The sequence below is a fragment of the Fusarium poae genome, chromosome 4, assembly GCF_019609905.1.
Source record: "Fusarium poae strain DAOMC 252244 chromosome 4, whole genome shotgun sequence".
Taxonomy (NCBI): Eukaryota; Fungi; Ascomycota; class Sordariomycetes; order Hypocreales; family Nectriaceae; genus Fusarium; species Fusarium poae.
In genome coordinates, this window is record NC_058402.1 from 7,975,819 (window position 1) to 7,991,171 (window position 15,353).

At 43.9% G+C, this 15,353-nt stretch overlaps 8 protein-coding genes across 8 annotated transcripts; 5 read left to right on the plus strand and 3 right to left on the minus strand.

Moving 5' to 3' along the window:
- Window positions 1-2: 2 nt before the first annotated feature.
- FPOAC1_012695 (uncharacterized protein) lies at window positions 3-2,478 on the minus strand (the record flags this gene model as incomplete). Its single annotated transcript, XM_044857045.1, has 4 exons — window positions 3-729; window positions 784-2,072; window positions 2,115-2,211; window positions 2,291-2,478. 4 exons carry the CDS (start codon window positions 2,476-2,478, stop codon window positions 3-5), a joined length of 2,301 nt encoding a protein of 766 aa, XP_044704358.1.
- Window positions 2,479-2,730: 252 nt separating this feature from the next.
- Window positions 2,731-3,970, plus strand: FPOAC1_012696 (uncharacterized protein; the record flags this gene model as incomplete). Its single annotated transcript, XM_044857046.1, has 2 exons — window positions 2,731-3,460; window positions 3,504-3,970. 2 exons carry the CDS (start codon window positions 2,731-2,733, stop codon window positions 3,968-3,970), a joined length of 1,197 nt encoding a protein of 398 aa, XP_044704359.1.
- Window positions 3,971-4,651: 681 nt separating this feature from the next.
- On the plus strand, window positions 4,652-5,624 carry FPOAC1_012697 (uncharacterized protein; the record flags this gene model as incomplete). Its single annotated transcript, XM_044857047.1, has 2 exons — window positions 4,652-5,070; window positions 5,126-5,624. 2 exons carry the CDS (start codon window positions 4,652-4,654, stop codon window positions 5,622-5,624), a joined length of 918 nt encoding a protein of 305 aa, XP_044704360.1.
- Window positions 5,625-6,030: 406 nt separating this feature from the next.
- FPOAC1_012698 (uncharacterized protein) lies at window positions 6,031-7,162 on the plus strand (the record flags this gene model as incomplete). The annotated part of the gene is made up of 2 exons (XM_044857048.1): window positions 6,031-6,832; window positions 6,891-7,162. 2 exons carry the CDS (start codon window positions 6,031-6,033, stop codon window positions 7,160-7,162), a joined length of 1,074 nt encoding a protein of 357 aa, XP_044704361.1.
- Window positions 7,163-8,867: 1,705 nt separating this feature from the next.
- FPOAC1_012699 (uncharacterized protein) lies at window positions 8,868-11,133 on the minus strand (the record flags this gene model as incomplete). The annotated part of the gene is made up of 4 exons (XM_044857049.1): window positions 8,868-9,062; window positions 9,131-10,096; window positions 10,149-11,021; window positions 11,104-11,133. 4 exons carry the CDS (start codon window positions 11,131-11,133, stop codon window positions 8,868-8,870), a joined length of 2,064 nt encoding a protein of 687 aa, XP_044704362.1.
- Window positions 11,134-11,668: 535 nt separating this feature from the next.
- FPOAC1_012700 (uncharacterized protein) lies at window positions 11,669-11,915 on the plus strand (the record flags this gene model as incomplete). The annotated part of the gene is made up of 2 exons (XM_044857050.1): window positions 11,669-11,794; window positions 11,841-11,915. 2 exons carry the CDS (start codon window positions 11,669-11,671, stop codon window positions 11,913-11,915), a joined length of 201 nt encoding a protein of 66 aa, XP_044704363.1.
- Window positions 11,916-12,449: 534 nt separating this feature from the next.
- Window positions 12,450-12,760, minus strand: FPOAC1_012701 (uncharacterized protein; the record flags this gene model as incomplete). The annotated part of the gene is made up of 3 exons (XM_044857051.1): window positions 12,450-12,506; window positions 12,563-12,610; window positions 12,662-12,760. The coding sequence occupies 3 exons, from the start codon at window positions 12,758-12,760 to the stop codon at window positions 12,450-12,452; spliced, it is 204 nt and encodes a 67-aa protein (XP_044704364.1).
- A 734-nt stretch (window positions 12,761-13,494) lies between these two features.
- On the plus strand, window positions 13,495-15,318 carry FPOAC1_012702 (uncharacterized protein; the record flags this gene model as incomplete). Its single annotated transcript, XM_044857052.1, has 5 exons — window positions 13,495-13,710; window positions 13,757-14,012; window positions 14,063-14,865; window positions 14,912-15,064; window positions 15,112-15,318. The coding sequence occupies 5 exons, from the start codon at window positions 13,495-13,497 to the stop codon at window positions 15,316-15,318; spliced, it is 1,635 nt and encodes a 544-aa protein (XP_044704365.1).
- Between the last annotated feature and the right edge of the window lie 35 nt (window positions 15,319-15,353).

The window sequence follows — 15,353 nt, forward strand, 5'->3', positions numbered from 1 at the left end:
ATCTATTTACTTAAGGCATCCAATAATAAACCTTGTAGCTCTGTAATGCTCTGGCGACTCGTCTTTTGACTCGCCATGACGTAAAAGACATTGCCCAAAACTCTACTATGAGCATTCCAAGATCCAGTACCTTTCCTCAGATGGCTCTGAATCTTCTTGGCGGCAAGACTCTTGTATCCTACCCCATCTTCATCGCGAAGACTAATGGCAAGAACACTTCCCAAAGCCCAAACGCCCAGTACCTGAGGATTATGTGAGATGTCCGTCACAAAATCCTTAGACCATACACTCCAAGCTTGAGTTTCTTCCTCAGCCCAATCCTTCTCTGCCCACTTCCACTCACCATTCTTTTCCATAGTCTGCATCTCAGATACTGACTCAACAGCGACTTGACATCCAACAGCATGGGCAGTATAACTATGTCCATGCAATAAAGCATCACTTTTGTCGTCGCTCTTGAAAGCATCAAAGATAGATTCTGAAGCCATTGTCGTGCAAAGAGGAACTAAACCTCCAGTGAGAAGTTTAGCGTTGACTGAAATATCGGGTTCAACGCCGAGAAATGATGCCGCTGTAAACCGACCCAACCGGTACAAGCCGGTAAAGACCTCGTCGAATATTACAGGGAGTCCAGACCACTGTGGGTCTGATATCTCGTCGGTTCCAGTGCCGAACAGGTGAGGGGAACGCCTAACGACATCCACTAAAGCCCTCTGAAAGAGGGGGTCCCTGAAATGATTCAGTATCAGCCCGTGACGGAAACATAGACAGACATCAACTTACACAAATATCATGCCTCCAGCTCCAAGAATAATTGGCTCCATCATCAAGGCTCCAAACTTTCTCCCTTGATCTTGGAGTTTCTTTAGAGTCTTTTCGATGTATTTTTCGTATCCTCGGTACTGTTCGGTCTTGAGTCGGGATTCAAGGTTAAAAACCTCCGAAATAGACTCCAATTTTTGGTCTTGTCCGATTTCCTTCGGTGCACTAACAACCCATTTCCCTTCAACGCATTGGATTGTAGGATAGTCAAACCAATACCCTTTGCCTTCATACCACTCAATCTTTTCGTTATAGACACAAGGCTCAGCACAGTCCATTGCGCCAATGGTGTCACCGTGATAACTCCCCTTGAGTCCTAGAATTTGAAGGTTATCATTCGGACCCCAGCCATAACGAAGTCTAGCTGCTCGGAGGGCCATTTTGACTGCCACTTCACAGCCGGTACTTCCATTATCAGAGTAAAACACCCTTGTGAAGCGTGAGTTTTGAGAGCCCTGTAGCATCATCTCGGCTAGTGCAAGTGCAGGCTCGTGAATAGCCTCGGCAAACATGACGTGTCCGTATCTACCAGCTGCATACGCTGCTGCAAGGGTAAGACGAGAATTTGCATGTCCCAAACCCTGAGACCACCACGATGCTGAGCCATCGAAAGCAGGTTGAACAAGATTTTCTGAATTTTTGTTGAGAACTTGGAAATAATCTCCATGCGCTGAATCAATAGCAGAGATGGTGTCTGCTGTCACAAGCTTTTGCTGCGTAAACGGGTACCAGATACTTTTACTAGCTTTTTCACTTAGCGATTCGAGCCGAGATATCCGTTGTTTACCGCGCTTGTCGAGATGTTCGAGGACATGTGCAACATTGTTGATTTGAGAGGCGTAGTACTCTCTCATTTGTTCTGTATCTTGTTGGATATTCGGCAATCGAGAAGGTGGTTCAAGAACTGTATCAACTGGAATTCCGCCTTGTTTCGAGAAATAGTCCTTGAGATATTGATAATTCTCATATTTCATGTCTTGAAACAAGAGAATGGTTTCGACATCATGACCTCTCATTCTCAGTGATTCATACGCAGAGATGGTTTGTGATATACCACCCAACTTTGAATCACCCACGAGAATAACAGGTGCGCGTAGAGGAGTGTAGAGATCGGCTTGTGGTGTTCCAGATGGTCCAGGCGAGTGCACTCCACCAGCAGTTTCTAAAAACAACCACCCTGGACCTTCGGATGCGTACCGAGAGACAGATTCGTGAATCCTTCTTAGGACGGCGTCATCAGAAGGAATTGGCTAATTTGTAAGCTTAGTCTGGTAGTCAATTGATCATCATACCTTGCCGGATACTTTAGCAGCGATGTGAGGACTGCAGGGAATGTCATATTGGAACAATGTCTCGTGATTTGTCGATGGAGCGAATTTCTGAATATGACTGCTTCTGTTAGAAAAATTCCGTATAAATCGTCAAACATCTATACAGTTAGCACAACTCTTTCTATACAGCTACACACTTACACCATCCATCAGCTTCATCAGCAGCACCGGTAGAAACAGGTTTCAAAAACCATGTCTTGTCCCCCTTCTTGGATGCAGAGTTACACAGAATTGTACTGAATATAGTCTTTCCAACGTCTGTATTTGCACCGTAAACCTGATGTGTGCGCAAAGACCGCCATAAGAGAGCTGGCACCGGAGCCATTTTCCATACCACGACAACGTTTACAGTAAAGAAAATAAAGAAGTGTTTGGAAGAAATGTGGTCTCTTCGGCTCAATGGGAGAATGATGCGGCTTATAATCGGATCGAGGTGATCGGCATTATGGCCCGGCGGGGAAAAAAAGGCTCATTTTGACTGCTCAACACTCAACAATTTTAGAGTCGTTTCGTAACTAACTACCTATATATAACTAGCCTCTAGATACGTAATCAGTAATGGTGTGTAATTTTAAAAATGTCTAAACTGGAACAACAGTTGGCATTTTGTTTATCAAAACGTTCAAATAGATCCCAACTTCGAAAACTCACAACATTCCCCTCTACAAATGTTGACTTTTCTTCAAACGCATACCTTTCTCTATCTTCAATCCCATCTCTACTCTCTGCGTATCACACTCTTCTTCAAAATCACCCATCTTTGGGGTCTGGTGGTTCTCGCTTGCTGGATGGAAACTCTAGCTTTGCGCAAGACTTGGAGCGAGATATAGCGGCTTTTCACAATGCTCCTTGTGGATTACTCTTCAATTCTGGTTTTGATGCCAATGTGGGCATTGTGAGTTGTTTACCTCAGGCTGGAGATATCATTTTCTATGATGAGCTTGTTCATGCTAGTGCCCATGATGGAATGAGATTGAGTCGAGCGGCGAGAAAGATACCGTTTAAACATAACTGTGTTTACGGAGAAGGTGGCCTTGATCATGTTTTGTCTGGTCTTGGAGAGGAAACATCTGTGTTTATTCTCGTTGAGGGTGTTTACAGCATGGACGGAGATGTTGCACCTCTGAGAGATATCGTGTCCTGTGTTAAATCCAGACTTTCAGGAAATGGCTACATTATCGTCGATGAAGCTCATTCCACAGGGATATACGGTAAACAAGGACGAGGTTTAGTTTGCGAATTGGGTTTGGAAGAGGAGATCTTTGCAAGGCTACATACGTTTGGCAAAGCGATGAGTTCTTTTGGAGGTAAGTTATTCTCTTTGAAGAATACAATTTCTAACGTATTCAGCTATCGTCTTGTGCTCGTCTATCACAAGAGAATATCTGATCAATTACGCGAGAACATTGATATACACCACCGCACTGCCATTTTCGTGTCTTGCGAGTATTAGTTTGTCGTACCAATACTTGCAAGGAGATTTGATCGATGCCAGACTCACATATTTATGGGGTCTTGTGGCTCACGCACACGGGCTTCTTCTCTCGTTAGCCAGGACGACAACACTCGTTCGTGTTGATGAAGAAGCGAAATCACCCATCATTCCCTTGTTTACATCTGAGCCACGAAGCCTAGCACAGTTTTGTCAAGAGAAGGGATTCACAATAAGGCCTATTGTTGCACCGACTGTACCGAGAGGGAGTGAGAGAGTGAGGATCTGTTTACATGCTGGAAATACTGCAGCAGAAGTTCAAGGATTGATTGGAACTATTAGAGAGTGGATTAAACTTCAGGAAGGTACTATTGCCAGACTATAGACTGCACGATAGATTTATAGTGTATAGATGAAGACACAAAGAAAAAGCAAAGGGACTCTGACTTAATTGTTCCAGGCTCTTATCGCTCGACTGCAATTGCTAATCAGCACGTGTGACTATTTTGGCCCAGGTCTATTTCTGGTTGTAAGTTGCCTCATTATATTATCAGCTAAGCCACTTTGGTCTTCGACAGGGGCCTGACGATTGTGGTGGTTGCCAGATGTTGTGACTGTTGAAACAATTCCGCAGTGTTGATATATGCAACGTCTGGATTAGGCGTTTCCTCAGTAGCACACTGCAACATTCAATACAACTATTTTCAGGCTTATCTTTTCCAAAATCCTGCTTGAGTTAATACCTATTTCCACATTCATCACTTTCTAACCGCCTTAACTCCAGGTGTGAGTGCCTTGGCGTAGTACTATTGTCTCAATAGCCTGAACCGCTGCAAGCCACCAGACTTCCCATTCGTCCCACGTCACTGAGGCTTGAACATGCGGCAGAATTTAGTGGTTGCCTCTTTTCGCATCGAAACGCCTTATCAATCTTGACAGGGGGTTTTGGGCTGCCTTGCTCGCCCTGCATATAATTGGGATATTCAACGGTTTCCTCCAACTCTGATTTCATTTGTTTCTCATTTCTGTTGCGTAATTTGTTATTAGCGAAAGTATGAACTCTTCAATGTCGCCAACGTGGTGTTTCTTTTATGTCACTATCATCATATATACAACAACTGCTCTCGGCCGATTCATCGATTATCCTCTTCCAACCACTATCCAGGTCTTCCGAGAGTCGATACCTACCCTGACCACACGGGCCTTCCATCTCGAAGCACGATCAGACGATGGTGCGCCGGAATACACCATAACATACGCATCTGATTCAGTCTGTGGCTATCTCTCTGGCTCGGTACAGATTCCAATCACTTGCGAGAACAAGAATAGATGTTTATGGGAACTGGAATCGTTCAAGTTCATCGCCTGTGAACTAGATGGTGAAACAACCGGTATTGCTCGAACTAAATGTCTGGCAAGAGATGAAGCGCTTGATCCAAATTTATGTGATGATGTTTGCGTGAGCAACACGTACAATTTGCAATGGTATTTCCCCCTGGGTTCATATCTGTCTTGTTGTTTAGTCACTGACTCTCTTTAGCACAAACGATACAGCACCATACTGTCGGACCTATGCCTACCCTCGAGGAGTTCGCGATTATCGATGTGCATCGACGCCTGCTACAAGAGTCTCTAGTGTAGACTTTACCTACGATGGACAAAAGTTTCCAGACCTCGATGTATCCACAGTCACGGGTGTTGATCGTCCTCGTACATCAGCCTCAGGTTCAATCGCCTCAACCACATCTGAAACAGAATCAGCATCGACGACCAGTGCAGAGCCAGAGCCGAGTACAAAAGAAAAGGGCCTGTCGGCTGGTGCCATAGGCGGTATTGTAGTTGGTATAATATTTGGCATCATATTTGCGGGAACAGGCATCTGGTACTATCGAACACATCCTAGAGGGACCCAGACTAATGCTGGGCTTTCTGAATCACTACCCCCTGGAGGCAAAAGGGGTGACACCGTTGTGAATCAGCGAACCGTACAGGCGGAAGATGGGATAGAAGTTGTGGAAGAGATATCTACTAGTACATAAGTGTCAATGGAACCTACCGCGGGTAAGGCAAGGTAATTCTTACTTGGACTCGTTCTCGATTACGTATCAAATATTAGCTTTCAACCCACGACTGATTTGATCCCTTTTGACTACTTCCATCATGACAGCTCCTTCTGACTTCTCCCGGGTAGGGGTATTAACAACTGGGTCTCTGTCGCGAGCTAACATTCGATACCCCTGCTAGCCATAATTAGTTATACCCCACAATGAATTACACATAACCATAACGCATTACGCTGGAGCTTTAAACATGTTGACTTCATTACTACATACATATTTACTAATTTGCAGGTGACCGCCCTATAAATATCCATACATCCCATATTATTTTTTATCATCACACTTCAACATCCACTTGACATCGCAACTCAACAATCCAACGACAATGACAGCATCAAACAACTCTTCGCAATCCGTATTGGTGGACCCCGAGTACAGAATCTTCAAGGAGATGGTCGATCTCCAGATGCAGCATCTCGGTCCACCACCAATGGAGACTGTCTCAGACATCCGCAGCGCTACGGCCGGTATGCTCGCAATGGTAGCATCTACCGTTAAACACCCAGATGGAATGCAAGAAAGTGTCCATTTCGCACCTTCTTCATTGCCATCGTCAAGCGCGCCACATCAGATCCCAATCACACGTTACATTCCCATCGCCACCGCCTCTGCTACGGGACCTCAGCGTGCCATTATCTACGTACATGGAGGTGGTCTGATAGCTGGTAGTGTGGATGCATTTCGGCCATGGGCTGCTGAATTGGCGGAACGGTCAGGCACGCAGGTTTTCTCGGTGAAATACCGTCTGGCGCCTGAGTTTTCCATTGCTCCATCATGTACAAAGGACGAATCACCCGCACCTTTTGCAGTCCACGATGTTTTGGACGCTCTATCTTGGTTGCAATCTCCCGACACGACGTCCAAGTTGGGTATTGACCCAGCCAGGATTCTCCTCTCTGGGAACAGTGCAGGTGGAGCAATTGCAGCCGGCGTCGCCCTCTTGGAACGAGACCGCAGATTAAGAGGAGAAAGAGGGGATCTCCCACCTGTGGCAGGCATCCTACTCAACTATCCCATGCTAGATGACAAGACCAGAGCAGTGGAGGGTGCTGCCGAAAACGATTGGCATGTGTTCACGGACAAGGTAAACCAAATTGGGTGGCAATCATATTCTGGGTTGAACTTCGGTAAGGTTTTCCAACGGTTCCTCGTCTCTTGATCTTGTTTACTAATTGTTTACGACAGATGAACGAAATGACCAGAATGTATCCTATTATACCAGCCCTGCTCGGTGTTCAGACTTGAGTGGAATGCCACCCACACTGATAGACGTTCCGACTCTGGACTTGCTCAAGAATGAAGGAATTACATTTGGTACTCGTCTTGCCGAGTCTAATGTTGCCGTTCAGCTAAACGTTTACCCTGGCGTTACTCATGGATTTGATGGACAGATACCGGAACATCGTCTATCAAAGTTGATGAAGTCGAATAATGTGCAATTCATTCAAAGTATTTAAGATAGCGCTTAACGTTAACATACAAGTTAATATATAGTTTACATATCCTGTTAAGCTTTTTTAAGCGACGTATCATTGCTAACAGTAAGGTCAATCTACCATGTAACAGGGGTTATTTCCTACCAGCTTAATGTATCTATAGAGTAAGTAAAATATGCTGTATTATTATACAACACCTGAGAATTAGTTAGCTGTGCAACTACCGAGTTCTAATTTTGCATATTACAATGACATTGAAGACGAAGCTGTTTCAGAACAGCGGCGGGTTATAGTTGCTCCGACATTCACGTGTCTTTTGACTCCCAGCAACTTCCAATTTCTCTTCTTAACCATAATTAAACTCTCCTTATTGCCAATCTTTACAGCATATTCGTTCGCCTTGAATTCTGCGACATTCAAATACCACAATATCCTTTATAACTGCGACAGCTAAAACACTTACCGCCAATCATCTGATCTGTAATACTAATGATATAATTGTCCTTTAATAAAAAGGCAAATTCATTACTGCTAGGATAATATTAATTATTAAGCATTTACTATTAGGTAATATTATTAAGATATTATAGAAAGGTAGTATCCAGGAGAAAGATTGCTAGAAAGAAATTCTTATTAAAGCTAAAATATATTAGAAACTTGGTAATTATCTTAGGCTAGTAAAAATAAAATACTAGGATATTAATACCTTTAGTTTAACTCTTAAATATATATTAAATAAGATACTAAAGGAATATATAAAGTTTTATACTAAAAAGATCTTATTAGCCTAAAAATGTTACTAGATATTATAAATAGCTAATACCCTGGCCTTTTTATATTCTATTGGTATTATTTATTATAATATTAGTCTATATAATTTCTTATTAAATATAGACCTAAATCTAAAGATTTCTAATTTTAATAGTTTATTAATTAATAGGTCTCTTGCTATAGTCTATCCTAGGTTAAGATATACAGTATTAGATCTAAATTAGAAACCTAGGAAAATATCTATCACTAGTAAGGATATTTTTGCCCTAGGCTTAACTATTTACTATATTATTAAAGGTAAGGTACCCTTTAAAGACCTAATGGATAATAAAGTTAAGTAGAATTTCTTAAATAAGGTATTTCTAGAACTTAATAGTTTACCTTATACTGATCTTATTATATTATACTAGCAATAGAAAGTTACGGCATTAAATATAATCTAATATATCGATAGGTTCAGTGACTCCGAATATAAGGAGGCTATGGTTTAAGTTTATTATTAAAGGTGTTTTCGATCTGCTTTACAAGAGTCAAGGCATAACCAGAGGTGGCTATCCCTCGCGTATACAATGCCCCAGCATTCAGTATCCACAATACCCTTCATCTCGGGGTTGAGGGCATAAGTCCCGTATGGTAGTTTGGCCACTAAAGGATTGACCAGGATTTGCACACGTTGTTCCAGAGCTGTATTTGATTTTCACACGAACGTCTGCTGACTTTGGCCAGGTAGGTTAAGTAACATCCAGACCACTGTCGATCCACCATCCTGCTTGGTCATGCTTAACTTGCATGATAAGTTCGATTCAATTATCTGACTTTAACTTGAACAAATTTGTGTGCTGAGCATCCCGTTGACAGTGATGCAACCACGCATTTTCACCTTGACACTTCAACCATTAAACTATCTTTCGTGTATATACAGCATTATCTATCTTGTTTCTTCCAATATTTATCTTCATCTAAGGGTACAACAGTAGTTCATATCCACATCCTGTGGTACATGACTGTCTAAAAACTTGACTGCGTCATCACAATCAGTTCTGAGTTTCCTCTCCGGATTCAACATGTCGCTATAAATAAAACGCAAGAAATGTTCCAAGAATGCTGAGCCTTCTCTGAACCGTGACTGGTACATTAGTTTCTCGATCCACTGTCGAAAGGTCAGTTACGCTTCACACGAACAAACTACCACAACCTGTTTTCGGGTCGTTATCTTACCTCTTTTACACTGATCTTGAGTCGTGGAACTTCTTGAAAGTCTTCTGGACTTTCCGATGTAGATCCCCTTCTTTCCATACTACGAGAAATACCGCCCTTGATTCTAGGTCTGCGCCGAAGAAACCGGTTAGATCTGACTATAGGCCTACGTCGACGACCTTCAGAGCGTGGTCTTGTAGCTCGTTTCTTCTTTTGAATATGTTTTAGAAAGAAGTTGTCCTCGCGCCATTGTCCCTTGTTCTTAGTCGCCCCAGAAAATGATGATTCTCTTGTTCGTTCTTGTTGGTATTCCTGCCGCGCATCCCCATCAAGAATGACCCAAGTCATCAACTCGGAGAAGACGCATCCTAGAGCCCAGACATCAACCTTTTTAGACATGAAATAACCAATGTCATGTTCGGGTGACCGGTACGTTTGCGAAGCCGCGTATGCTGATTTGCGATTGATCATGGTTCTGGACGCGCGTGTGTGGAATGTGATCAAGCCGAAATCAGCAACCTTGAGATTCCCAAGAAGACAATGCGCCGTCTCTTGACTAAAGTGTAGGATATTTGCAGGCTTTATGTCACCGTGTATACCAAAGTCCTTGTGTTGGTTGATGAGATCTCTGTCTTGACTGCTGCTCGAATGCTTGATACGCGTGTCGTGAATAGTGCCAAGAGCATCAATTAAACCCCGACATTGTATAGCGATCCAACGCACGAATTCCTTCTCTGTCAAATTATAGGCTTTTAGAAGATCATTCCTGGGCTTGTTCATTAGATCTTCCAGGCTGCCGCCATCGGCCCACGGGAATAGGAGCATGAAGTTGTCACTGGGTGTAATCTCGAGTGTTGCACACAGTTCCACTAGGTGAGGGCCGGGTCTCATTTTTCGGAAAGCCGCAATTTCCTTTTGGAAGAACTTGTAGTCATCATCGTCACATGTTCGGATGATAGTTTTGAGCGCAAAGGTGTCATACTGTGTCTGTAGACCAAGTTAGGATTCGATTATACAAAAGGGACGGCATTGGACTCACGAAAGAGTGATGGTCTTGATGGATCTTGACCTTTTCCACAACACCGAATCCTCCACTTGTATCTTGCTGGCCGATGTACGTCCAAGGAATGACTGTTCCCAGATCATATCGAAAATTCAGCGCCTTGCGGTTCTCCTTGTCCCAATCCAAGAATGGAACATGCACCCACCACTGTTTATTGTAAAACTCCCTCATCATCTCTGCGTCTTGTGGGTGGTTCAAGAACCTGGCACGTCTGTTACCACCGGGAATGCGATACCAGAGTTCCGTGTGTTGTTCGTTGCCACTAAAAGGCAAATTCTCATCGGTCATCCCGGCACGTATAAAGGCTGGTAGGAATTCGATCTGATTTATCAAAACCAGTACTGCGAAGATCTCTCGTGCAGGCTGCTCGCACACGTAGGCAGAATAGGATTTTGCATAATATCCATCGTACCCGTTGACAATTAGTTCATCGTAGACAGTAGAGTGGTTGCAAATGGTCTTGAGATCGCCGCTCGGCAGGAATCGCTTCTCATTGTTGCGTTTGTCTAGCTGCAATGCGCCATTGAGACGGGTTTTGATAGGTATGTTGATGGTTTCGTTCAGGTCTGAATCACTGACGACATGAGGTCGCTGGAAGGAATCAAACGAACCTGATGGTTGCAAGCCTGCAAGCGCGTTGTTGTCTTGAGAAAGTCCCCAACCAGCTTCATTTCTCTCCCGCACATTCCTGCCATAGTCTGAGACTCTGGAAGTTGCGTGGCTAGCTTGAGTGCCTAAGGCAGGCCTTTGAAAGGATGGGGCTGATGAGACGGGGTAGATGTCCAGGGTCCGCTCGTGAACAATATCATTCCACTGTTCGTGAACAATATCGTCCATACCAGCGTCCAGCTTTTTCATACATATCAGCTCAATGACTCACGGAATGAGATCTTATTGTCAGATTGTTAGACTTTGAATGGGTTTGCCTTACCAGTTGTGAGTCATGAGTTTGTGATGGCATCTCGGCAGTTCTCTTATTGACTAGAAACAATAATGACTTGTCGGTGTTTCGCAGAAAGCGCCTTCGTACGGTAGCCTACAGGTGGAGAGAAAAGCCATAACGTTTTGTGTCTCATCCAAGCAGCTTTATCCATGTGCTGATGCCCAATTGTTGTTGTTACACAAATTAGTTGTCTTACATGCATAGCCTTGTAGGCACTCGAGGCTGGGGGGTTGAAAATGCAGCTGATAAATTGGCCCCCAACCGCCCCCAATTCCAATGCGAATCATCATGTCCAGAAGGGGTAGGGATCTGTCGCTGTGTGACAGTAACCAATGGTGCTGTGAAACAAGGGATCAAATGACAGCAAAGACAGATCAGCCTTAGTCAAGCTGAGGCGACAAGAATTTCCCTGAGATTCCTTATTTACTGGGAGTCCCCACTCCCTGCTCAATTGACTTTTCTGTCAACCTCTTGACGTTTTCCTCGCCTTTACAAAATTACCACATTTTCTCTCCAATCGTGACCAACAATACTATTAAATAATACTATCGACATGAGACCAGTCTACCGTTCAAGAGAGCCATATAGCTATCGACAAGAATTAGATGGCACGAATCTAAGTGCTGCGAAGCTAGAAAGGATCCTTAGTCGCCGCTGGAGCAACAGATATACTGTCGAGGTAACAGACCTAAATCCGTATAACACGCATTACTAACTGGTTATAGATGCAATCCAACAGACTTACAATCTGCACACCCGGCCTTTTGTCTGAACGTGACATTGCTAGCTGTTACCGATGAGCTTGTCGACAACTACGTCCTGCTGTCGGATCAACGTAATGACTGGCACTTACTTTTATTTATTTTACAATGTCAATTGTACCAATGTATGTACTTTGAATATGCAATTGTAAATGGAGATGGAGTTTCGTTTTCACATATCATGATATTTTTTGAGAGATACTGGTGTTATCCATAGAATGTTCTGTTGAGTACCATTGCGATGTACAGAGTAAGGACCAAGAACATCACCAAATTGAATAGAACCAATTTTAATTATGCATCGGCGGTGAGAACTGTTGGTAAAATTCGTTGCTAAATCTGGGAAAGGCAATAGAACGGAGTCCCCTTCCCACTGCCATAGGGTACTAGATACAACACCTTTCCATCACTCCCGTATCAACTCATGAGATTCGATAATGCGTTTTGTCAGTACACAGTTAGCACAGAGATGTAACCTACAATTCACGCTAGAAATCTTCCTGATCATTCTGGCGAGCTTAAAGTACGCCAGCCAATCTCATGGGTCGATACGGTACTCCCCACGCTCCCAGTTCAAACCGTGGGTAGATAGTGTCTTCGCATGGATAATCTGATATCCTCAATCTGTGTCTATAATACTTGATTAGTAGCTGCTCTTGCTACGCAAAATAGTATGGCAAACGAACCGAGTTCAATCTTTGAGAGACAAGGACTTTCCACTGGTTGCTCATACGCTGCTAGATGTTAGACGGTGTATGTGGACGGCTATCTTGGTAATCTCGTACTTGGATAACTTGAAAGTTACCTGCTCCTAAAATTTCAGCCAGCTTTTCTTCAAGCTTTCTCTTGTTTCCGTAGTCAAACGGAAGGAACTGTGTCTCCATAGTTATCTAGCGTGATTTGAATCTTGATGTCAAAATAGGCTGAATAATGGTGGTGTTTGATAGATCGCTGGCAGTCTGCCTTGTCTAGTCCATCGATTGACCTATTTTATACCTCGTGGCTGATGATAAATCAGCAGAGCCTCATTTCCCATTTTCATTTCAAACCCCCCTGGCCCCCAAGATAACCTGCTTCTGCGAGCGATGACCGCTCAGAAGCTGAAGGGTCTTGTGCTTACTTTGGGAGGCAATAATAGGCGATGATGATCTCACAAGACAACTCATGGTGCATTGTGCGGGGGCAATCGGTACTCGTGTGGCACTGTCGGATCAGGCCACCAATGGATATAAGGTGATAAAGCAGGATTTGGTGTATGATGCAGGAATGCGACACAAGGGGCTGTGAGATGTAAGACAGACATTCCTAAAGTCGTTTGGTCACAGATATTAGTGTTCCCGCAAGACTGACATGAAATGCAATTGTAGTGGATAACAGTGTTAATCAAGGCTGGTAACAACCACACATCACGGCAAGCGAATGGGGACCATAAGTCATTCTTTGTTTCACTCCAAGGCACAACACAGGGCTCTTATGCGGCTTAGTGGGAATGTCGGATTCACTGTTCACGGAACATATCAATACTGGCCCCTTGCACTATAAGTTCCGTGGGTCGGAACAGCCGAAGAGTTGTATCCGTGCAAACAATATCTACATACAACCTTCCAAATATTACATCATGTCCTGGTTGAACCGACATCCAAAACTGCGAAGCGAGGATTGGGACCTCTTAGATTTCGAGCCCCATCCAAACGAAGCCTTTACTATCTCGCTAAATGAACCGTCATGCCAATCAGAAGACAGTAACAACCCCGGTAACGACTCTACTGTCACGAAGCAAACAAGCCGCAAACATCTTGATGGGGAATCGGACCTTGAGCAATGGCTGAAACAGGTAATTGTTACACCGTTTAACCGAGATAATCTACTGACACGTTTAGATCTCCGATAGTACACCAGGGCAAAGTGCCTCGGTCGATGAGACAAACAACAACTACTCAACCATCAATCTTATCTTGGCGTCACAAATGTCATCACTTGATGAACTTCCGTTTACGCAAAATGCGTTCTCGGAAATCATGAGCCAAATGGATATCCATGGATCGATTGTTCGTGCTATCAATCGAAACACGCAGTGCATCTTCTCAGCGCTTCCTTTCAACTGGACCTGTGGTGACTCAACTATCCCATCAATCGGTATATAATACTTTTCCCATCATGTTCAATCTCAAACTGACCTGGTATAGTATACAATTGTCGCACAGCTGGCTCTTGGGAAGGTGACATGGCACTATCCGTCACTTTCTTCCCCGAAACCTTGACGACCGATGCCGTCTGGTACGGCTGTGATATGAAAGAGCATCGGTCATATGGTCACAATCTTACCAATGCCGATATCATCACTAGCCGATTGACGAACTTTGACGGTGACTGCTTTCATCCATTGATCCTCCCAACCATGTTTGCAGAGTTCGAAAGAGAGAGACATGTTGGATTGGTGCGGAAGTACATGACTCAGTCGGTTCAGAGAATCAATGATCTTGCATATCCCAACCTGCATGCAAATGAAAGAAGTGAGACAGATTCGTCACGGCTGTCGGAGAAGAGGAGCGACGGTGATTACGACTTGCCTAAGAAGCTCAAGACCGTACTGTCTCATCTTCGCCCGGTCTCACGAACAGAAGCATCTACGTCCACAGAAAAGACCTTAGCTAGCCAGAATACTAGATACACACAGCCATGGATGGAAGAAAAAGATGCTCCAGAGCCGGCTGTCATACTGTGGCAGAATACCAGCTTTCTCAGCAACGGCCTACTCAACTGGCAAACCCAACTGAGGAAAATGCTCCAGCAAGTCCAAGACCTGGAGGATACACACTTCGGGATTTCCACAGCTGAAAACAGCCCAAAGGTAGAATGCAAATTGGCCAGACTTTGCACCGTTGGGACCCGGATCAAGACAAGGATACAAGATCTCATTGATGAGTACGATGAGCATATCCGACAGTGCAATCACATCAACGAAGGACTAAGGCTAGCTACACAACTCGTGAGTGCTTAGAACTTGAAACCACACCGGGCCTAACGGAATCCAGGAACTCAACGACATTGGCCACAAGGATGCCAGAACAAATCAAGAGATAGCTCGTGTCAATCTAAAGGTAGCCCAAATGACCCGTCTCGACAGTAGCTTGATGAGGTCGATCGCCACACTAGGAATGATATTCCTTCCAGCCACGTTTGTATCTGTAAGTAAAAGGCCGACGCTAAACAGACAGTATTAACAAATAAATAGACCTTCTTCTCCATGGACTTTTTCAGGTGGTCGGGAGAAGATGGAAAGAGTCAAGAGCTGATTTCCTCTTATTTTTGGGTTTACATCGTTGTTGCAATTGGACTTACCGTGTTGACAATGTCGATTTTCTATTCTTGTGTGTTGCGGGCTCCTTCGGTTGAAGTTGATGAAGAGTCTACATGTAGCCTGGAGAACATTCCAAAGTAGATTTTGCCGACTATATGTTATTTGTACTCATTTAC